Genomic DNA, 22,934 nt, shown 5'->3' with positions numbered 1-22,934 from the left:
TCGGCTGATGGAAAGAACTCCCTTCAAGGAGTGCCCTCGATGTGGGTCCAAATTCCCCCACACCGATCTTCATGAGGTGTGCAACCTCTGCCTCTCCCCTGAACACGAGGCCCGAGACTGTCCCGCCTGCAAGTCTTTTCGATCTAAAAAGACTATTCCAGATCGAAGGGCCAGACGCAACATGGCGCACTCCTCGACCTCCGCTCCAGTCGACATCTTCGGGGACGTCGTCGAAGCTCCGGGACAGCAGAACATCGAAGAAGAGGACGACGACCTCGTCAGTGCTTCCGAGGCCGACGACTCAGATGTGGAGGACATCACCCCGGCGCAGAGGGTCGTGAGTACTATACCCCCTCCCACACCGATACCCAAAAAGGCTTCGGTCACGCCTTCGAGCCTAGGCAAGACCAAGAATACTGCTTCTCACACCCCACCTTCGGGCCCGGTAAAGAAGCCTGTTAAGCCTTCCGGCAGCTCGGGCTCGAGCCAGCCTACCAGCGGTACCGAAAGACACCCTTCGGCACCGAAGAAAAAATCTTCCTCCACCTCCACACCGAGCCCAGCACCAAAGCCCTCGGTGTCGAAACCTGCCCTCCCGGTGCCGACCAAACATCAGAAGGCCCTCGGCACCGACACTCCCGTGCCGAAGCCTCTTTCAGGACCGAACAAAAAATCGGAGGTGCCGAAAAAGCACGGCTTAGACAAACCTAAAAAGCCGTCGGCCCCGAAAACCTCGGCGCCGACCGAACAACTAGTGTCGCAAGAACTTTTCACACCGGATCCTCTGCAAAATACACTTACCAAGGATCCAAAAACTGGACATTTGACACTGTCTTCAAAAAAGAGACACTTGGACAAACCAGCTCCACCTCCACCTCCAAAGAGGAAGGACACTGCTACCTCCCCTTTCAGAGTGCCTTCCCCATCTCCTCCACCTCCTCCACCCTCCCCACCTCCACCTTCTCCACCCCTGCCTCATCGCTCTCCAACCTTGTCTCCAGACCAAGACGATCTAGGGGACCCTTACTATGATCCAGCGGATGTGCCACAAGACCCCACCCCTACTGGATCTCCAGACCCATGGAACGACTATAACAATCCGGACATCCCAGATGTCCTACATGATGACCTTTACCCATCTAGGCCATCCCCACCAGAAGATTCGTTAGGCTTTCACCACCTACTACTGAGGGCGGCACATTACCACAGGGTGGAGTTACATTCTGACCCAGTGGAGGAAGATTTTCTCCTAGTCACCATCGATAATGCACATAGGTCTACTGCCATTCTACCTATGTTAAAGGGAGTAATCAAACATGCACCGGAGGTTTTTAAAGACCCAGTCAGGGCCAGGGTCCTAAACCCCCGTATAGAGAAAAAATACAAAGCCGCCCCCACAGATCCTTCATACATTAAAGGCCCTGCACCATTGGATTCCTTAGTGGTATCTACAGCTAGGAAGTGTTCAAATTCTCAGGCGTCAGGCGAAGCACCACCACCTGACAAAGAGTCCAAGCTCCTAGACGCGCCAGGGAAGCGCACTGCGCCACAAGCCGCCAATATATGGCGTATCACCAACACACAAGCGCTATTGGCCAGATACGACAGGGCGCATTATGATGAGTTAGAGACCATCATGCACCATCTCCCTGAAAAATACAGAAATAGGGCTAATGAATTGATCCAAGAGGGAAAAACAATAACTAATACCTCTATACGCTGTGCCCTAGATGCGGCAGATACAGCCTCCAGGGTCATAAACACCAGTGTCCTTCTCCGTCGCCATGTCTGGCTCAGAGTTTCAGGTTTTAAACCTGAGGTACAAGCCTCCATATTGAACCACCCATTCGACCAACATCATCTATTTGGCCCAAAAGTTGATGAAGCCCTCGAAAAGATGAAGAAAGATACTGATACGGCGAAATCCATGGGAGCCCTACAGTCACACACTCCTAGGCGCTCTATTCGCCGCTCTTCCTTTCGGGGCACGGGCAGGGGCTACTCCTCGGATAGTGCATCCACGTCCTACAAATCCCCTCCTCAATCTACCTTCACAAAGGGTTATCAAAGAGGCGGATACAGAGGTAATAATAATAAAGGCAGAGGCAAGACAAATACCGCCCGACCTGCCACACCGCCTACCTAATGACTTTCCCCCGCTCCCTCCAGACCATTCCACTCCGGTCGGGGGCAGAATACAACATTTCCTTCACGTCTGGGAGACAATCACCACAGACAGATGGGTGACCCAAATTATTCATTCAGGGTATTGCCTAGAATTAACATCTACCCCCCCAAACATTCCACCCAGGCAACGCCCAATGTCTCAAGAACATGCCACGTTACTAAAACAGGAGGTAGTCTCCCTCCTGCAAAAACAAGCCATAGAGCAGGTCCCCATCAATCAACAAAATTTAGGGGTCACTCCCTGTACTTTCTGATTCCAAAGAGAGACGAGACTCTACGACCTATCCTAGATCACAGGCCTCTAAATACTTACATACATTCAGACCATTTTCACATGGTAACCCTTCAACAGGTTCTTCCACTCCTCTCCCAAAACGACTTTCTCATCACTCTGAACTTGAAAGACGCATACTTTCACATTCCAATACACCATGCTCACAGAAAGTACCTCAGATTTGTAGTGGATGGGCAACACTACCAGTTCAAGGTGCTTCCGTTCGGGGTAACAACAGCACCAAGGGTATTCACCAAGTGCCTAGCAGTAGTGGCGGCACATCTCAGAAGACAGCACATTCACGTCTTCCCGTATTTAGACGACTGGCTAATAAAAGCCACGTCCTACGAACAATGTGTGCAACACACCGCCACTACAATCCAACTACTTCACCAGCTAGGTTTCACGGTGAACCACCAAAAGTCCCACCTGGTACCATCACACACAAAACAATACCTCGGTGCCACCATAGACACCTCAAAAGCCATAGCCTATCCCAATCCTGCCAGGATTGCAAATATACAGGCTCTGCGTCAAAAATTAATATGTCAACACTCTCTCCCAGCAAGGGTGTTTATGCAACTGATAGGGATGATGGCCTCTTGTATCTTCATAGTGCCCCATGCAAGACTCCAGATGCGTCCACTCCAAGAGTGTTTAGCGCGCCAGTGGAACCAGGCCCAGGGGCAACTGACAGATCTGGTGTTGGTAGACGGTCGCACCCATCGCTCTCTGCAGTGGTGGAACACCACAAACCTTTCCAAAGGTCGACCGTTCATGGACCCGGTCCCACAAATAATCCTAACAACAGACGCATCGCTCTCCGGCTGGGGAGCTCATCTGTTACATCTCACAGTACAGGGCACATGGACGCCGCAACAGAAGTTACTCCACATCAACCATCTGGAGTTACTGGCAATCTTCCTGGCCCTAAAATCCTTCCAGACGCAGATTTCAGGCAAGGCAGTCCTCATTCGCACAGACAACATGACTGTCATGTACTACATTCAAAAACAGGGGGGCACACACTCTCCACAGCTCTCTCAATTAGCACAGAGCATATGGAGATGGGCAATTCCACAGAAAATCTTTCTCCTGGCCCAACACGTCCCAGTAGTCCAAAACACCATGGCAGATCTGCTCAGCAGACAAACGCAACAGATTCACGAATGGGAACTTCACCCACAGGTTCTTCACCCGTTCATTCAGATGTGGGTGCATCCACACATAGACCTATTCGCCACCCACGACAACAAAAAATTCCCAAGCTTTGCCGCCAGATATCCACACCCATTGTCCAAAGGCAATGCGATATGGATGAACTGGTCAAAAAAATTTGCATACGCTTTTCCACCTCTCCCACTAATTCCATTAGTGGTGCGAAAGCTACAACAGCATTCCCTAACACTGATCCTAGTAGCTCCAACATGGGCCAGACAACCGTGGTACACCACACTGCTGGAACTCTCGGTAGTACCACACCAAAAGCTGCACCTCTCACCATGCCTCCTAACCCAGAACCATGGAGAAATCAGGCGTCCGTACCCAGCTCAGCTCAACCTTGCGATCTGGCTCCTGAGATCCTAGAATTCGGATACCTTAACCTTCCCCCTGATTGCATGAATATTATCAGGGAAGCTAGACGCCCTACTACTAGGGCATGCTATGCTGCAAAGTGGAAATGATTTGTTGTTTACTGCCACAACAACACAACCAACCCTTTAAATGTGTCCATACAGCACATCATATGTTACTTTCTCCATCTACAAAGGTGTAACCTAGCATATACATCCATTTGGTTACACCTCGCAGCAATTGCTGCTTACTTACAGAACAGGCAGCACCTATCACTTTTCAGGGTGTCTGCCATCAAGGCCTTTATGGAAGGCCTCAAAAGAGTAATTCCACCCAGAGTACCACCCTCACCTGTCTGGAACTTGAATATAGTTCTCACAAGGCTAATGGGACCCCCTTTCGAACCATTACATAAATGTGAGCTGCAATTTCTCACATGGAAAACAGCTTTTCTAGTGGCCATCACTTCCCTTAGAAGGGTTAGTGCAATACAAGCACTCACTATACAGGAACCTTTTCTCCAAATACATCAGAACAAGGTTGTACTCCGCACCAACCCAAAATTTCTACCCAAAGTCATTTCTCCATTCCATCTAAACCAGTCGGTAGAATTACCAGTCTTTTTCTCACAACCTCAAACCGTTGCGGAAAGGGCTTTACACACACTGGATGTTAAAAGGGCCTTACTTTACTACATCCAAAGAACACAACCTTTCAGAAAAACCAAACAGCTATTTGTCTCTTTCTCTCCACCACATAAAGGCAACCCTATTTCTAAATCAGGGATAGCTAGGTGGATTGTAAAATGCATACAGATTTGCTACCACAAAGCAAAACGAACGCTATCTGTTCCCCCCTAAAGCCCACTCTACAAGGAAGATAGGGGCTTCTATGGCTTTTCTAGGAAACATACCACTAGATGACATCTGCAAAGCAGCGACATGGTCAACACCGCACACTTTCACAAAACATTACTGTGTAGATGTGCAAACCAAGCAACAAGCTAGTGTGGGCCAGGCTGTACTAAAAACACTGTTCCAAACAACTGCAACGGATGCCGGTGGTCGCCGCTAGGGTTGGGTACTGCTATATAATCTATGCACAGTGTATAATCTGCAGCTCATATGCCTCGAACGGAATATGCTACTTACCAGTATGCATCTGTTCTTGGCATGTAGAGCTGCAGATCTATACACGCCCACCCGCCTCCCCGGCTACCTGTATCCGTTCCAGTCTATCTTATTTAGATACAACACACATGGGTTTCTTTACTGTTACTACTACGCTCCATCTTTCCCTGCTGGTGAAAAACAATCTGAGGATGGAGCCGAAGCCCATGCGCAATACGAACCAAAGGAGGAGTCACCGACCTCGTGACTTCCAAAGACTTTCCAAGAGGAAAAACAAACTGCAAACATCCGGGCCCAACACCAGATGGCGATCTATGCACAGTGTATAGATCTGCAGCTCTACATGCCAAGAACAGATGCATACTGGTAAGTAGCATATTCCTTCCCCTGATATATTAGACGGGAGTGGCCTGTTCATATTTAGCCAGTGTACGGTTTTATTTCTTAGCTCAAGATAGGTTTCTGTTTTTCCTTGGGATAGCTCCGGTACACCAGCTAAAACTATAGTATATGGTAAAGATGCGGGGGTAGATCAATGTGTGGGAATGACCTCTTGGGATTGGTATTCAAAGAAAGATCCCTGGAAACACCAGGGATATTAGACGTCAATTCTACGGATTCAATATCCTTACGTGGGGCGCCCGCCCCTCTTTCCATGTCTTTAGGTTCAGACACCCTTGAGGCCACCTGGGAACGCCTAATCGTAGAATCGATGTTCTTCATTATTTGAGGCGAAAAGGGCTTATTAGCAGGTAGTAATTGGGCGTTATTTCCAGTACCACTTTTTTGGGGTCTAGTACTTGGTTGTAAGTCTGTAATCTTAGTGTATGCACTGACCAACGGTTGCACTAGGACGATGGGGGTAATTTTCAATACTTTCTCCAGATTATCTATTTTTTCACTAATACGTTTAACCCTTTCCAGAAGTGGTGACATTAAGGATTTCATAAGGTGCTCGATTTTATCAAAGAGTCCCTCACTGTGTGAAAGAGAGGTAGATGGAGAAGCTGCTATTTCAGATGTTGAAACATGTGAGCCTCTGTCATTGGACGGGATAGATATAGTTTCGAATATATTATTGCTAACGATTTTCCCTTTTGTTACATTAGATTTAACAGCAACTTTCTTGAGTTTATTGCCACCTATGCTCCCTTTAAGATTTTTTGCAGTTTGCCCCTCCCTGTTAGTGTGTTTTGACTTGCATCTGGCCTTCTGACCTCTGGTTATTACCCTCGGGGTGGGACTGTCTACCCTTTGCGACAAAACTGAGGGCAAGATAGAGGTTGTAGGTATGTCAAAGGACCTATTAGCTGTAAAGATCTCTACCTGAGCAAGAGGAACAGGGAAGGACTCGCTAAGGAAGGTGGTGGGAGTCAATGAATGTCTAGATGGAAATGGAAGAAGTTCAGGGGAAACGTTGGCCAAGTTAGAAGTAGTATCCTGGGTTTTGGAAGTATGATGAGCCCCTGGGAGGGCAACAAAGGATGGTGCTAATATCGAATCCTGAGAGTTAATAGTGAGGGTCGATATATTGGTCAAGGGCAAAGGGGGAAGGGAACCAACAGGAAGGGAGAGGCGACGTTCTGTATTTTCAATTGCATTAGCAACTACCCCAATAGTTTTCTGCAGCATACGATCTATAGCTGTCAGGCTGGGTAGTGGTTGGTTTAGAGTTTCTTTATGCTTTAGAGCATGAGCAGATGAAGCGGCGCACGTCTTCCCCATTCTTCACCACTTTGAATGACGAAAGAAAGGTTCTGAATTATCAACAGGAAACGGCCTTTCTATATCTTTGCGCCGAGTAATATTTAGGCGGAAGTCTGTTACACAGTACAGAATTATACAGCACAAGTTCAATTTCAAGACCACGAAACGCAGGAGGGGAGGCCCAGCCCGGACTCACCCGGGCACTAACGGTCACAAACGGTCCTGCCCTTGTCCCGGGCTTCTCCCGGCGCGTCCCGCACGCGTCCTCGCGGGACCAGGTGTGCCTTAATAGCGCCTCCTGGCGCGTGCTGGTGACGTCGGCGGCGTCCTTGCCGCGGAGGGGACCCTGGGAAGTGTGGTCCCGTCTACCCAGGAAGAGCAATGCCCGGGCTCCGGAGGACAAGCAAGGCGGAGCAATGCCCGGCCGGGAGACAGTCCAACAACGCGAGTCTCAGCAAAGCAGGCACTCGCCCACAGCAAGCAGTCCGGGAAAGACAGAGATCGGGCACAGCCACGTAGCAAGAAGAAAGAGGCACCACCCGGGACTCAGCACCAGGCGTGCCTTAATAGCGCCTCCTGGCGCATGCTGGTGACATCGGCGGCGTCCTTGCCGCGGAGGGGACCCTGGGAAGTGTGGTCCCATCCACCCAGGCAGAGCAATGCCCGGGCTCCGGAGGACAAGCAAGGCGGAGCAATGCCCGGCCGGGAGACAGTCCAACAACGCGAGTCCCAGCAAAGCGGGGACTCGCCCACAGCAAGCAGTCCGGGAAAGACAGAGATCGGGCACAGCCACGTAGCAAGAAGAAAGAGGCACCACCAGTGAATGTTACCCTATGAGGAAAATAGAGTTTGCGGTTTAAGGGTAAGTACTCGACTGGCAGAGTTGAGGTTCTGGGCACAGACTCAGGGGTCTCCCAGGGTCAGGTAGGTACAGTTGCTCTAGGGCGGCCGGGTGCGCAGAGAGAGTTAGGCCCAATGTTATCCTATGAGGGATAGGGGGGCCTTGTTTGGTGGCTGCTGACTGGCAAGCCACGCGGCTGTGGGAGCTGGGCTCCTGGTCACTTACTCAGGGCAAGTGGGGAATTAGATAGGTGTAGAGGTTGCACTGCCAGGGCCACTCGGGCGGCTGGGTGCAGAGTGCTTTTGAGCCTTCAGGCGCTCCATGGATTTCAATGGGAAATCTCCGGTTAGGAAAAAGACTGCAAGCTCGGGGACGAGGACTCTTCAGGTGCCACCACCACTTCGAGAGGTAAGTTGGGTAGTTGGAGGATAGGTAGGTACCCCGGGATTGGGCACAGGGGGCCGTGGGGCGCCGCATGCAGGGGAGCCTTTAGGTGTCGGGAAATCTTACCCTCTGTTGATCGCGGTTGGGGGGGCACCTGGTTCTGAGGCTGCAGGCTTCTTCAGGAATGTCGAGGGAGGTCCTTGGGTGCCGGACTCGGGGTCACAGTCGCCGTGGGGTCGTCCTCAGGGTCGTTGTTCACTCCGGCACTGGCCAGGCTCGGCTGGTGCAGAGTGTGCCGGGTTCGCGGTTCCGGGCTGCTGCCAGGGGTTAGAGATAGGTTTCGAGTAGAGTCTCTACTCATGGGAGTCCCAGGGGCTTAGAGCCAGAAGGTAGCCAGGTCCTCCGGGGTTGGTGAGGTTGCTAGCGACAAGAGATGCCGGGCTGGAGCAGGTTCGAGGGTCGTCAGGCCGGTAGGGCTGGGGCCAAAGCAGTTGGTGTCTTCCTCTTTTCAGCAGCTGCAGGGCAGGTCTTCTTTCTTCTTGCTCTTCGTAGTTTGGAATCTGGGGAAGGAAGGTTCAGAGTGCCCCTAAATACTAGATTTAGGGGCGTTACAGGTAGGTGAAGGGCAGGGACCAATGGGTCCCCGTCCTGGGGTGGGTACACCCCCTATCCTGCCTCTCTCCTGTGGGAGGGGGGCAGTAGCCTAGTCCTGATAGGGTAGGGCTCCCCATCTTCAAGATGGCGAGAGCCCGGAGATGTGCTTCACCTCGCCTCCCCCACCTGAGGGGTGGGGTTGGCAGGCTGGCACATCCCCAGTCCTTATTTGGGGTTTCCGGCCAAAGCTTCCCGCCAGAGTGGGGGGTTGCAGGGGCCTGGGAAGCTTACAGACGGGGCATGCCTTTGAAGCTTCCCCCTGCCCATCCTGGGGGAGGAGATTTAGCACCTCGCCCAGGATGTGCATTGTTGCAGGACCAGGAGAGCAGGGGCTCTCCTACCCAGGGGTCCAGCAACATGTCTGCTGGGTGGCAGCCTAGGCAGCCTCAGAGCAGACGTGGATTTGTAGGTTAGGTTCGAGGGGGCACCTCTAAGATGCTCTCTGGGGTGCTGGGTACATTAAATCCCACACTGGCATCAGTGTGGGTTTAATGTGCTGAGAAGTTTGATACCAAACTTCCCAGTCTTTAGTGTTGCCATTATGGTGCTGTGGAGCTCGTGTTTGACGAGCTCCCAGCACCATGTACTCTTTAAATGGCAGCACTGCACTTACAGGGCTCAGGAATGGACCTGGGCACTGTAGGGGCACAGGGCTCTTGCTCCTGTGCCCACACCATTGGCATAAGGCACCCAGCTAGAGGGGTGACTGATGTATGCCATGGCAGTGTATGATTGATTGATTGATTGATGTGAAACTTATATAGCGCGGCTGTCGCCCTACGGGCATCCTGGCGCTTTTGACTGAAGGACAGCATCCAAAGGTGACAGAGAGAGGATCATGAAACCTGCCTAGATTGAAGTTTTCGGATATAGCCAGGTCTTAAGTCCTTTACGAAATTCAAGTAGGGATTTACAATGTCTCAGGTTGGCATGGAGCTTGTTCCACATGCCGGACGCTACTATGCTGAAGGCTCTTCCGCCTACCCTAGTGCGCTTGAATCTCGGAACCACCAGTAGACCAGCTGTGGAGGAGCGAAGTTGCCTGCTAGGTAGGTGGCGAGCGAACTTATCCTGTAGAGGGTCTGGGCCCAGTCCATGTACTGCTATAAAAGTCATGCACAGGGACTTAAAGAATACCCTTTCCCTCACAGGAAGCCAGTGTAAGTGCCTCAGTGCTCCGGTGGCCGAGGCACAGCGCCGCCTATCAAGCACTAGTTTGGCTGCGGCTGACTGAATTCTCTGCAGTCCTTGGAGGATATACTGCGGGGCCCCCAAATATAGGGAATTGCAGTAGTCAAGCCTGCTTAATATCGTGCTACGTACCACTGTGGCTCGCGACTCCCTAGGGAGCAGAGGTAGAATACTCCGGAGCAGCCGCAACAGGGCAAAACAGACATTGGTGGTCTTGCTGGCCTGGGATACCATCTGGAGGTCGTCGTCGTCGATAATCACCCCAAGATTGCGAACCTTCCTGACCGGTGTAAGGGGTCCTTCCTCAGGTGTGAGGCAAAATTCGGAGGGGAGGTGTTTAGGGATCCTGAATGGTGAACAGAAGACCACCTCAGTTTTACCGCTATTAAACTGGAGAGAGTTCCTTCTAAGCCAATCCGAAGTCTGGAGCATGCATTGATGGAAGCGGTCCATGGAAAGTGCATCGTCCCCTTCTAGAGAGAAAGCCAGCTGCGTGTCGTCAGCGTAGTTCACCAGGCTGACTCTGAAAGATTTGTGCCATGTCGACTTTGTTTTTGTCTTGCACCCAAACACTCAGCCTGCAAAGGCAGTGTGTGTGTGTAAGGGTACAGGGCCTCTGAGTGGCACAAGGAGTGCTGCAGCTCTTAGAGGCCTTCCTGGGTCACAAAGCCCTGGGTACTTAGGGTACCATTTACCAGGGGCTGACATGTGGCCAAGGTTTGCCAATTTGGGTTTGGTTTGTTTTAGGGAAGGAACATAGGCCCTGGGCACCTGATTGGCAGGAGTCCAGGGCACACTCAGTCAAAGTACATTCAGCAATTCAGCAAAAAGTGGAGGCATACCATGCAAGAAAGATGGCACTTTCTCACAGGTGTCCCTCCTCTGACAGTACATGCCTGCACATGGAACAAATTTGTGGCATGGTGCATGGTGCACGGCAAAGTCTGTGGATCCCCTTTCCGTCCATCTTTCTGAGGTTCTCTTGTTCCTCCCTTGTTTGGCCCAGCAGGGCTCTGCTCTGGGCACTCCTAAGGGCTACCTCTCGGCCATTTCAGCCTTCCTTAGGCTCCCTGATCAGCCTTTGTTGTAAATAGATTCCTTAAGGGCATTACTCATCTTTTTTCTCCTGTTCCCTTCGTAATTCCCCAGTGGGACTTGAACTTGGTCCTCACATATCTTATGTGCGCTCCCTTTGAACAGTTACATAACTGTCCTCTCAGACTTCTCACTTTGCAAACTGCCTGTTGGAGGCATATGAGCTCTAGATCTTATACTTGTGCATAGATCGCCATCTGGTGTTCGACTCTGATGTTTGCGCTTTGTTTTTGTCTTGGAAGAAGTCTTTGTAGTCGTGAGGTAGGTGACTCCTTAGGATGATAGTGCGCATGGGCTTCGACTCCTTCTCCAATTTTTTTTTTGCCATGGAGGGTAATGATGGAGGTAGTAAGAAATGTAAAGAGATGTCCATGTGTAATGTATCTAAGTAAGATAGTACTGGAATAGATAAAGGTATCTGGGGAGGCGGGTGGGCGTATACGAATCTACCACTCTACATGCCAAGAAGAGATGCAAACTGGTAAGTAGCATTTTCAGTTCGAGGCATATGAGCTGTAGATCTTATACTTGTGCATAGACTATACAGCAGTTACCTCCTTAGCGGTGGCTACCTGTATCTGTTGCAGTGGTTTGAAAAAGTGTTCTTAATACAGCCTGGCCCACACTAGCTTGTTTTGCTTGCACATCTACACTAATGTTTTGTGAAAGTATGCTGTGTAGACAAAGTTGATGCTTTGCAGATGCCATCTAGGTGAATCCTCCCTAAGAATTCCATAGAAGCCCCTAGTTTGCGTGTGGAATGAGCTCTAGGGGGAATGGTTATTGTGAGTTTGGCTTTAAGATAGCATATTTGGATGCATTTAACAATCCACCTTGCAATCCCTGCTTTCGAAATGGGATTGCCCTTATGTGGTGGAGAGAAAGCCACAAAGTTGCTTAGTTTTACTAAAGGATTTTGTCCTTTCAATGTAGTAAAGTATTGCTCTATCTGATAGACATCTAGCCGCAGATTCCTTAACTTAGCATATCCCCAGGCGTCAGACTGGATCCAGATTTTTTTTTTTGCAGCAGCACTTCTGCGCGCCATGTGACGGCGCCACACAACCCCGCCCTGATATAGTCCACTTATGTGGCGTCAGCGAGTGTAGGAAAGTGGCTCTGTATATACTGTTCCCAAATAGGTACAGTGTGTACAGAGTCCACAGTCCCCAGAGGTTTGGCAGAGGCTAAAGTTAGATATAACCTTACTCTCTAAAGTGGTAGCTTGGTCGAGTAGTAAGGCAGTACCAGAGATCAGTGTAAAGCATTTGTTGCACACACCCAGTCAGCAAATGGTCAAAATATACTTTCTCAGAATGAGATGCTTTAGTTAAATACTTTGCAATAGGCAATTGACTTTTGTTGGTAATAGTTACAGGTTGTTGCAATAGGCAACACAAGTTCAAATACAATAATACATTGAGCTCAATGGGAACTTTAAGTTGTATGCAATTAATTACTTTCAGGATTACTTTTCTAACTCCAGGACTCGATCCTAGATTCAGTCCTGGGACAGTTCTTGGAAACAAGTGAGTAAATTCGGTTAAGTTACTGTTGTGATTTTTAAGCAATGTTTTGCTATTTTAAAAGTTGACAAACTTTTTCTGATCAAATTACCAATGTTATCCTATGGGAGGAAATTCACTTAGCAGGTAAGTGGGGCTATGGTTACTTTTTCAGGTTCAGTGTTGGATCCTAGATCCAGCACTAGTATACCACCTGTAAGCAGTCGATACAATGTGTTTAGGTTATACAGGCGATTTTTAACTAATATTTGCAAGTTTGCAAAATCGACACTTGGAAGAAATTTCACAGAAAAACAGTCAATGATTTCCTATGGGAGAAAATTGAGTTAGCGGCAAGTATGGTTTGTAATTACTTTTCAGTGTCAGTGCTGGGCATCAGCACTGGAATCTCTCCTAATAGCAGGTGAGTATTTCCGATTACTCGGTTGATTTTAAGTGAATATTTTAAAGTTTAGAAACTCCACACTTTAAAGAAATTTCAAGTGAAACCAGTCAATGTAACCTTATGGAAGAAAAGTGAGTTATAGGCTTTTGGGTAAGTACTCGACTGGCAGAGTTAAGGTTCTGATCATAGACTCCGGGGTCTCCCAGGGTCAGGTAAGTACAGTTGTTACACCCTCAATGGCACTGGGGCAGCCGGGTGCAGAGTGAGTTAGGCCCAATGTTATCCTATGGAAGGCAGGGGGCCCTTGGTTGGTGGCTGCTGGCTAGCAAGCCACGCGGCTGTGGGAGCTGGGCTCCTGGTCTCTTACTCAGGGCAAATGGGCAAGTAGGTAGTAGTAGAGGTTGCACAACCAGGGGCACTTGGGCGGCTGGGTGCAGGGTGCTTTTGAGCCGTCGGGCGCTCAATGGATTGCAATAGAGAAGCTCAAGAACGAACAAAGGCTGCAAGCTCGGGGATGAAGATTATTCAGGTGCGACTACCACTTCGAGAGCTAAGTTGGGTAGTTGGAGGATAGGTAGGTACCCAGGAGTTGGGCACAAGGGGCCGCAGGGCGCCGGGTGCAGGGGTGCCTTTTGGTGTCGGGAAATCGTACCCTCTGTTGATCGCCGTGGGGGGGGGGGTCCCTGGTTCTGAGGCTGCAGGCATCGCCAGGAGCGTCTAGGTGGGTCCTTGGGAGCCGGATTCGGGGCCACAGTCGCAGGGGGGACGTCGTCTTGGTCCACTCCAGCACAGGCCAGGCTTGGCAGGTGCAGAGTGTGCAGGGTTCGCAGTTCCTGGCTGATGCCAGGGGTCAGTTACTTGCTTTGAGCAGTGCCACTGCTCGTGGGAGTCCCAGATGCTCGGAGTCACAAGGTAGCCAGGCCCTCTGGGGTTTGTGAGGTTGCTGGCCACGGGAGATGCCGGGATATAGCAGGTTCGAGGGTCGACCGGCCGGTAGGGCTGGGGCCAAAGCAGTTGGTGTCTTCCTCTTTTTAGCAGCTGCATGGCCGGTCTTCTTTCTTCTTGATCTTCTTTGCTGTTTCGGAATCTGGATCTGTGGAAGGAAGGTTCAGGGTGCCCCAAAATACTAAATTTAGGGGCGTTACAGGTAGGTAAAGGGCAGGGACAACTGGGTCCCTGCCCTGGGGTGGGTACACCCCCTATCCTGCCACTCTCCTGTGGGAGGGGGGTAGGGGCCTAGTCCTGAATGGGCAGGGCTCCCCAACTTCAAGATGGCGAGAGCCCAGGGATGTGCTTCACCTCGCCTCCCCCACCTGAGGGGTGGGGTTGGCAGAGGCTGGCACCCCCCCTATCCTTAATTGGGGTTTCCGGCCAGTCTTCCCGCCTGAGTGGGGTTTAGAACCGGTAGGGGCCAGTTGCTGAGTACAGCAAGTGGTCTGGAGAAGCTCACAAAGGCGGCATGCCTTTGAAGCTTCCTCTGCCCATCCTGGGGCAGGAGACCTAGCACCTCGCCCAGGATGTGCATTGTTGCAGGCCCAGGAGCCCGGATGGCTCTCTACCCAGGGGTCCAGCAACATGTCTACTGTGTGGCAGCCTAGGCATCCCCTCGGACCATGCGTGGATTGTAGTTTAGGTTCAGGGGGCATCTCTAAGATGCCCTGTTGTGCATTGTACATTAATTCCTGCACTGGCATCAGTGCGAGTTTAATGTACTGAGAAGTTTGATACCAAACTTCAGTCCTCAGTGGAGCCATTATGGTGCTGTGGAGTTCGTGTTTGACGATCTCCCAGCACCATATACTCTTAAATGGCAGCACTGCACTTAGTGCCCAGGTGTGAGAAGTTGGCCTGATGTATGATGTCACTAGTTCTAGTGTACACCTTATATCAGTCCAAATACCCTTATGGTGATTGGTTGTAAAGTCAACCTTATAGACCAGCTATCCTAGTGGTAGCATGGACAAGAGCAGTCTTAGGCTAAACTCTGAATGGCATGTGAAGCCAGCTGTGATACCATATATAATCCCTTGAATACCAAATGAAAGGACACCACAACAGATATATATATAAAATAAAGTGTATTTATTCTAAGCAAACCCTCAGCACTCTTTATGAGATTAGAGGTAAGTACAATACAGTCTTATTTAAGCATACATTAAGTCACACAGGTAAGTAATACAGTTAGGCCCTAGGGGCCACGCAAACCATATACTAAGTAAGTGGTATAAGGACCACTGTCACGGAAATAGAATAGGCCTAGGCCTAGGGAATCGCTGGGGCTACACTATACTACCAAAGGTTAGGAAGTGGGAGGCCCACGGGATTCGTATGCAGAGTGGAAACACTCACGCGTAATGCGTAAAAGTCACTAGCAATAGTACAGTTTAGAAATAGATAGATTTAGGACACTTCCGGAGGAGCTAGGAAGTTGAGACTTGAAACTTAGACACTAGGATAGTCACTATCCTGATGAGCACCGGAGTACCCAAGTTACCTAGCCCACAGGCTGCGGGTGCATAGGGGTGAAGTTGTGTCGGGTTTCGTCGTCGACTCCTATGGATGCCTGAAGAAAGATGCTGACAGGCAGTCAGTGAAGAGTGTCCGGTGGATCCCAAGGCTGGGATCAAGAAGAGAGGAGACCTGCAAGCAGAGGGGACAGAGTCAAGGTCACTAGCCAGTGACCACGTGGAACCAGGAAGGAACCAGACGATGTCGTGAAGATTTGCAGGTGAAGGTGAAGCTTGTCGCTGCAGCCAGGAGGACCAGGAAGCGTCGAGGACGACCAGGACCAGGAGGCGAGCTGTCCCACGAAGGCTCTTGCTGTCGGCGGCGTCGAAGTTGGACTAGGACTCACCAAGCCTTGGCAAGCGGAACCCACGCAGAACGGAGGACTTGCTTCTGTTGCAGACCAGGAAGGTCTGGGGTGCTTCTCTTTTTCAAAGAAGCAGGAGCCAGTCTGGAGGAGCCAAACCAGTGGTGAAGATTACAGGTTGCGTCGTCACAAAGGCCACTAGCCAGCGGGCAAGCAACCGGACAGACGCGGCAAGCAGGAAAATGCTGAAGGGCCCCACGCAGGACTCGTTGAGTGTGGGGGGCTGATCTTCGGTGCAGATGGTGCTTGGGGGTGGGGCTTCTCAATCCCCGGTGCACAACTTCGAGGGTGCCTCAGAAGCTGCGCTTGAAGATACTAGCCACTTTTCCCAGGTAGCCGGTCCCACGTCGCTCGTCGCCTCCACGGATCTCAGCTCTGCTGTAGATGTGGATCAGGGTCGGAGAAGTCTGGAAGTCAAGGCTCTGGTCGGGCTCTGCAGTCGGTTCCTCGTAGAACGTGGGCAAAGCAAAGGGTAGTCTCTTGATGGTGCCTGTTTGCACAGGGTAGCCACTCCTTGGCCACAAGGGAGATTCTTCAGTCTTCTTCTTTCGTCGAATGTCGAAGGTCCAGAGTTTCTGTTCAAGTTGCAGGTTCAGGATAATCCAAAGTCTTGAGGCCCAACTCCCACTCTTATACTAATCTGGGGGGCTGGGATACCTGCTAGGTCACGCCTTATGGGTGGGACCTGGGAGGGGGGTGGTTACACCCCCTTCCCTTTGTCCAGTTTCGCGCCAGGACTGGGGCTGGAGTGCCCCAGCACCGGTTTGAACTGGACTATGCATGGGACACCTTGTGTGCCCCAGGCATGTCTCATTCCTTTCAGCCCTCCCTGCCCCAATACACTAAAGTCTGTCTGGGGAGGTGCTAGCACCTCCCCAAGCAGGAAACCTATTGTCCAAGCCTCCCTTGCCAGGATCACTCCCAGCAGCAGGAGGTCAGACTCGTGTCTGTGGCAGCAGCATCCATTTTGTGATGCTGAGGCTTTGGTCAGAGGCTAACAGTGAAGTATGATTTTAACATGTCTTTCCCTCTAGAAGGGGGGAATAATATCCTCATGTCCAGAAATGGTATGGGGGTATTATTCCACAGTGTTAGACACCTTACACGACATGTTTTGATACAGCCAAACCATAGTTACCATAACCGTTTAAGATTATAAGGCACTTTAAGAGTATATGGTAGGCTATAACATAGAACAGCTATAAGGACATGGTTCCGAAAGCTGCAGACAGGCTCAGCTCATGCTAGAGCACCATCTCACATGTTACCAAGCACTCTGCCTCCAGGATTGTTAAGGCCTGCCATAGGAGTGACTGATAGGTACACATGTGTCTATATATAGGGGTAGATATAGGCATACTATATCTAAGCAAGGGGTGATTACCCGACCTTGCCCCAGCTGAGTGATCAGCCAGTTGTGTCTGATTGGAAGGCCAGACCAGGGGTGGCATAATACATGCTGCAGCCCCTGGGAGGCCTAGGGTACACCTATGCCCTGGGTACCTAGGGTACACTGTACAGGGTCCAATAAGGTGATCCTTACCAATTGGGAATGTACCTAGGGTACATGGAGTCCATTTTAAAGAGAGAGCAGACAGCCTGAGACCCTGAATGGCAGGATCTCAGGCCAACTAAGTCGAAAAACCAGCTAGACACTAGGCAAAAAGTTGGGGGTAACCATAGTCAGATATCCACCTTCCTACACCAGGAATGACCTGGGTACTGTAGGGGCACAGGGCTCATGCTCCTGTACCCACACCACTGGCATAGGGCACCCAGCTAGAGGGGTGGCTGATGTATGCCAGGGCAGAGTAGTTTGTGGACATTGCATACAGGTATGTGTGCCATGTTGACTCTGTTTTGTGTGTCAGGGTACAGGGCCTCTAAGGGTGGCACAATAAGTGCTGCAGCCCTTAGAGGCCTTGCCTGGTCACATGGCCCTGGGTACCTAGTGTACTATTTACCAGGGGCTAACATGTGGCCAGGGTTTGCCAATTTGGGTTTTAGGTTTCAGCACCGTTTTTAGGAAAGGAACATAGGCCCTGGGCACACTCAAAGTGCATTCAGCAAAAAGTGGGGGCATACCATGCAAGAAAGATGGCACTTTCTCACAGCATGGGAATCCAGAAAACTCTTCAAGCTGTAAAACTACTACTGGTAAGTAACTATTTTGTTAACGGTTACCAAGTAAGTAATCTGTCTTTGGAGTTGAGCTTCTGGGGTTAGAACAAGGGTTCCCCCAGGGTCAAGGATGAACTCTTGTTACACCCTAAGCGGCACTAGGGTGGCCGGGTGCAGAGTGCTGAGGCCCAATGTTATCTGATGGGTTATAGGGGCCTCCGGTTGGTGGCTGCCGGCAAGCAGGCCACTGGGTTATGGGAGCAAATCTCCTGGACTTTTGTTCAGCAGATGGGGAAACAAAAGGTGCACCCTCAGCGACACTAGGGCGGCAGGGTGCTGTTTCGACATCGGGTGCCCTGTTGGTTTCAGTGGGGAACCTCCGGTTTGCAAAGGCATTGCAGGCTTGGGGACAAATGTTTTCTGGGTGCGGCCACCACTTTGAGAGGTAAGTTGTTAAGATAAGAGGGTTGGTTAGGCACCGTTGGTTTGGGCACACAACGCTGTGGGGCGTCTGATGCAGGGGAGTCTTTTGGGGTCTGATCTTCTGACCTTCTGGTTTTAGGCTGCAGGCATCAGCTGGAGGCTTTAGGCAGGTCAGGGGTCACTGGATCTCTGGTCGGGATCACCGGGGTGATCTCCTTGTGGTGTTTGCCTGCTCGGGCTGTGTATGGCGGGTGCAGAGTGGGGCGGATTTGACGTGTCCGGCCAGAGCCAGAGGTTGCAGGTGAACAAATCCAGTGTTCACGGGAGACATGGTCTTTGTGCTTGAAGGCGGGCAGGTCCTCTGGAGTTTTCGGGGTTGCTGGCTGCAGGAGACACCGGGATTTTGCAGGAGCAGGTTTGGGGTGGAGACAGGCGGGTAGGGCTTTGGCCACGTCAGAGGGTTTCTTCCTGTTAGCTTCGGCATGGCTGATCGGTCCTTTTTTAGGTCTCGCCTGAACCAGCGCATGCGCTGGTGTGGCGAGACTTTTTGTGAGGGCTCAAAAAAGTGCTACCACTGTAGCCTAGAGCTACAGTGCAGGTGCGCGGGAGCGCGCGCCTCACTTTCACAGCCGCTTTGGTGTTTGATCGCGATCACTTTAGCGGCCGCTTTGATGTTCTCCGTGAGCCTGTTTATTACTTCTATGTAGTAATGGTGGCACCCGTGCGCCGCCATTACTACAGATCAGTAATAAACAGAAACAAGCATTGGCACAGCCAATAGGTCTCGCTTTTGGGACCTTATAAGTATTTAGTTATGCAACTATTGCATGGCTAAACACTTATAAGGTCCCAAAAGCGAGACCTATTGGCTATGCCAATGCTTGTCTTTTCTTGTTGCAGGTTCTTATCTGAGGAAGCAAGGTTCAGGGGTGCCCCTAAATACTAGATTTAGGGGAATTACAGGTAGGTACACCCCCTATTATGCCACCCTTCTGTGGGAGCAGGGCATGTGCCTGTCCCTGGTTGGCTGAGTCTCTCCCCCCCTCCATCTTCAAGATGGCGTGGACTGAGTTGTGCTTCACCTCACCTCCCCCACCTGAGGGGTGGAGTTGGCAGAGGTGGGCACACCTCTCTTCCTCACTTGTTTTTCCCGCCGGTTCTCCTGCCCAAAATGGGGTTCAGATCCTGTGGGGACAAGTTGCTGAGAGCAGCAAGTGGCCTGGGAAGGCTCACAAAGGCATCGAGCCTTTTTAAAGCTTCCCCTTTGCGAACCCTGCCCATCCTGGGGGAGGAGGCCGGCACCTCGTCCCAGGACGTGCATTGTTTCAGGCCCCAGAAAGCAGCAGGCTCTCTGGGTCCAGAAACCGGTCTGGTGGTGGCAGCTGAAAGCAGCCACTCAGCCTGGACACTAGAGGTGGGTTAGTTTTCAGGGGGCATCTCTAAGATGCCGTCTGTGTGCATTTTTCATTAAATCCCACACTGGCATCAGTGTGGGTTTAATGTGCTGAGAAGTTTGATACCAAACTTCTCAGTTTTCAGTGTAGCCAATATGGTGCTGTGAAGTTCGTAATGACAAACTCCCAGCACTATATACTCTTAATGGCAGCACTGCCCTTACAATGTCTAAGAATGGACTTTGATACTGTAAGGGTACAGGGCTCATGCACCTGTACCCTCACCACTGGTATAGTGCACCCCAGAGCAGTCGGTTGTAGGCTTGGCACACAGCTGTGTGCCATGCTTCGCTGTCCTACATGAAAGAAGAGAAGCAAGTTACACCGGGTCAGTGTACCGTGAGTACAGAAGCCCCCTTGCCCCAACAACACAAGACCAAAAATTCGCCTGTCCTTGTGCCTACGGGCTAAGGCCGGCACCGAGAAAGTTTAAGGTGCCCCGCTCTCGGGCCAGGCACTGAAACCTAAAGATCCGGCTTGAGTTGCCCCCATGCTGACGCCAAGGCAAAATGTTCAGCGTTGAAACGTAGCATGTCGTGGTCACTATTCCACTGTTATAGAAGAGCAAATCTTTGGAGCTGAAGGGTTAGGAGTCGAAACGTTTGCCGAAAACGGCGACCAAAGACTCCACCAAAATAGCATTGGTCCAACGTTCCACCTTTGGATCCTAAACAGAAAGAGCTTGTTATACACCCAGACACTGGACATGTCCATGCCAAATTTCCTGATAAAAGGAAAATAGGCCTACAGGAGGATTACCACATTTCTCTGAAGATAAAAATTTGGGTGCTAACCCTTCACCACCATACATTCCACCTCCTTCACCCACTGAGCCAACTTACTCATCACACCCATGAATTCCCCTCCATCACCTGACCCACAGGTTAGCAGGAACACAGTGCATATTCAATCAAACTTGCATCAGATACTAGGCAAAAAGTGTGTGGGGGAGTTACTACAAAAGAAACCCACTTTGCTACAATGTGTATTTATAGATGTGTATATATATTATGTATTTAGAATAACTTCTGTGTCAGACATGATTTTTAGACTAACACACGCAAGGAGATGGCAATAGAGAACTATTTTTAAAGCAGAATATTGTGACATGTTTTAGTTTCTAACCTTTATCTTTTTATTTTCCAGCCAGAGGAGAAAACCCACCTTCATGATGAGTTGGAGCTGGCTCGAGACATGGCCAGGAGGCGGTGCTTGGGTAACATCAAATTCATCGGAGAGCTTTTCAAGTTAAAGATGTTGACTGAGGCCACTATGCATGACTGTGTAGTGACACTTCTCAAGAACCACGATGAGGAGTCTCTGGAGTGCCTTTGCCTGCTCCTGTCCACCATTGGCAAGGACCTTGACTTTGAGAAAGCAAAGGTATTGTCACTCTCTACTCCCAGCACAGTGAGCTCCCCTTAGTCCTATTTATTAATTTAGGCAGCTGGGGATGGTTCATGTCTTAGTTTCATCTTTCCACTCTGTTGCTTATTGCCTTATGTTTATGATGGTGGAATTGCAAATAATGTACTGTTAAATTATGTGATGCTGCTTGGAATCGTTTTTGTTTGATCTTTCCACTGAAACAGCCACCATGACCTCTACAACAAAGATGCCTCACCAGCAAGATGGTGATTTGCCTGTGTGAGAACGTGCCATCTTTCTTGCATGGTATGCCCCCACTTTTTGCTGAATTGCTGAATTGCTGATGTACTTTGACTGAGTGTGCCCTGGGCTCCTGTCAATCAGGTGCCCAGGGCCTGTGTTCCTTCCCTAAAACTGCATTGAAGCCTAAACCCAATTGGCATCTCTGGCCACATGTCATCCCCTGGTAAATGGTACCATAGGTATCCAGGGCACTGTGACCAGACAAGGCCTTTAAGGGCTGCAGCACTTATTGTGCCACCCTTAGAGGCCCTGTATCCTGACACAAACACACTGCCCTTGCAGGGTGCACTATGCCAGTGGTGAGGGTACAGGTGCATGAGCCCTGTACCCCTACAGTATCCAGGTCCATTCCTGGGCCCTGTAAGTGCAGTGCTGCCATAAGAGTATATGGTGCTGGGAGGTCGTCAACACGAACTCCACAGCATCATCATGGCGACACTGAAGACTGAGAAGTTTGGTATCAAATGTCTCAGTACATTAAACCCACACTGATGCCAGTGCGGGATTTAATGTAAAATGCACGACAGAGGGCAACTTAGAGTTGCCCCCTGAACCTAACCTACAATCCACGTACTGTCTGAGAGGCTGCCTAGGCTGCCACCCAGCAGACATGTTGCTGGACCCCTGGGTAGAGAACCATCTGCTCTCCTCCCCCAGGATGGGCAGGGGGAAGCTTCAAAGGCATGCTGCCTTTGTGAGCCTCCCCAGACCACTTGCTGTACTGAGCAACTGGTCCCCACCGGTTCTAGTCCCCACTCTGGCGGGAAAGCCCAAGTGAGGAAAGGGGGTGTCCGAGCCTCTACCAACCCCACCTCTCGGGTGGGGGAGGCGAGGTGAAGCACGTCTCCGGGCTCTCGCCATCTTGAAGATGGGAGTCCTACCCAATCAGGATTAGGCTACTCCCCTCCCCACAGGAGAGTGGCAGGATAGGGGGTGTACCCACCCCAGGGAAGGGACCCGTTGGTCCCTGCCCTTTACCTACCTGTAACTCCCCTAAATTTAGTATTTAGGGGAACCCTGAACCTTCCTTTCTCAGATCCCGAATCCGAAACAAGCAAGAAGAAAGTAGACCTGCCGTGCAGCTGCTAACAAGAGGAAGACACCAACTGACTGGGCCCCAGCCCTAGAGGCCTGTCGAGCCTCGAACCTGCTCCTGCTAAAACCCAGCGTCTCCTGTGGTCAGCAACCTTTAAAACCCTGGAGGACCTGACTGCCTTGTGACTCTAAAAGACTGGGACTACCACGAGCAGTGGTTCTGCTCAAAGCAAGTAACAAACCCCTGGTGCCAGCCAGGAACCGCGACTCCTGCACACTCTGCACCCGCCAAGCCTGGACTGTGCCGGAATGGACAAAGACCACAAGGACGTCCCGTCGGCGACTGTGACCAAGAATCCAGCAACCAAGGACCCTCCTTGATGCTCCTGACGACGCCTGCAGCCTCAGA

General features: G+C 50.8%; 1 protein-coding gene across 6 annotated transcripts in view; it reads left to right on the top strand.

The window, feature by feature from the left end:
- LOC146786089 (eukaryotic translation initiation factor 4 gamma 1-like) overlaps positions 1–22,934 on the top strand; it is a 582,378-nt gene that overhangs the window by 152,310 nt on the left and 407,134 nt on the right. For all 6 annotated transcript variants that reach the window (XM_085635562.1, XM_085635561.1, XM_085635558.1 and 3 more), the window contains one exon: positions 20,966–21,202. In XM_085635562.1, coding sequence (XP_085491688.1) covers positions 20,966–21,202 — 237 coding nt within the window. The remainder of the gene's footprint in view (positions 1–20,965; positions 21,203–22,934) is intronic.

The sequence above is a fragment of the Triturus cristatus genome, chromosome 11 (assembly GCF_964204655.1).
Source record: "Triturus cristatus chromosome 11, aTriCri1.1, whole genome shotgun sequence".
NCBI classification, from domain to species: Eukaryota; Metazoa; Chordata; class Amphibia; order Caudata; family Salamandridae; genus Triturus; species Triturus cristatus.
The sequence above is the reverse complement of the archived record's forward strand: the minus strand, read 5'-3'. Positions and strand labels throughout refer to the sequence as shown.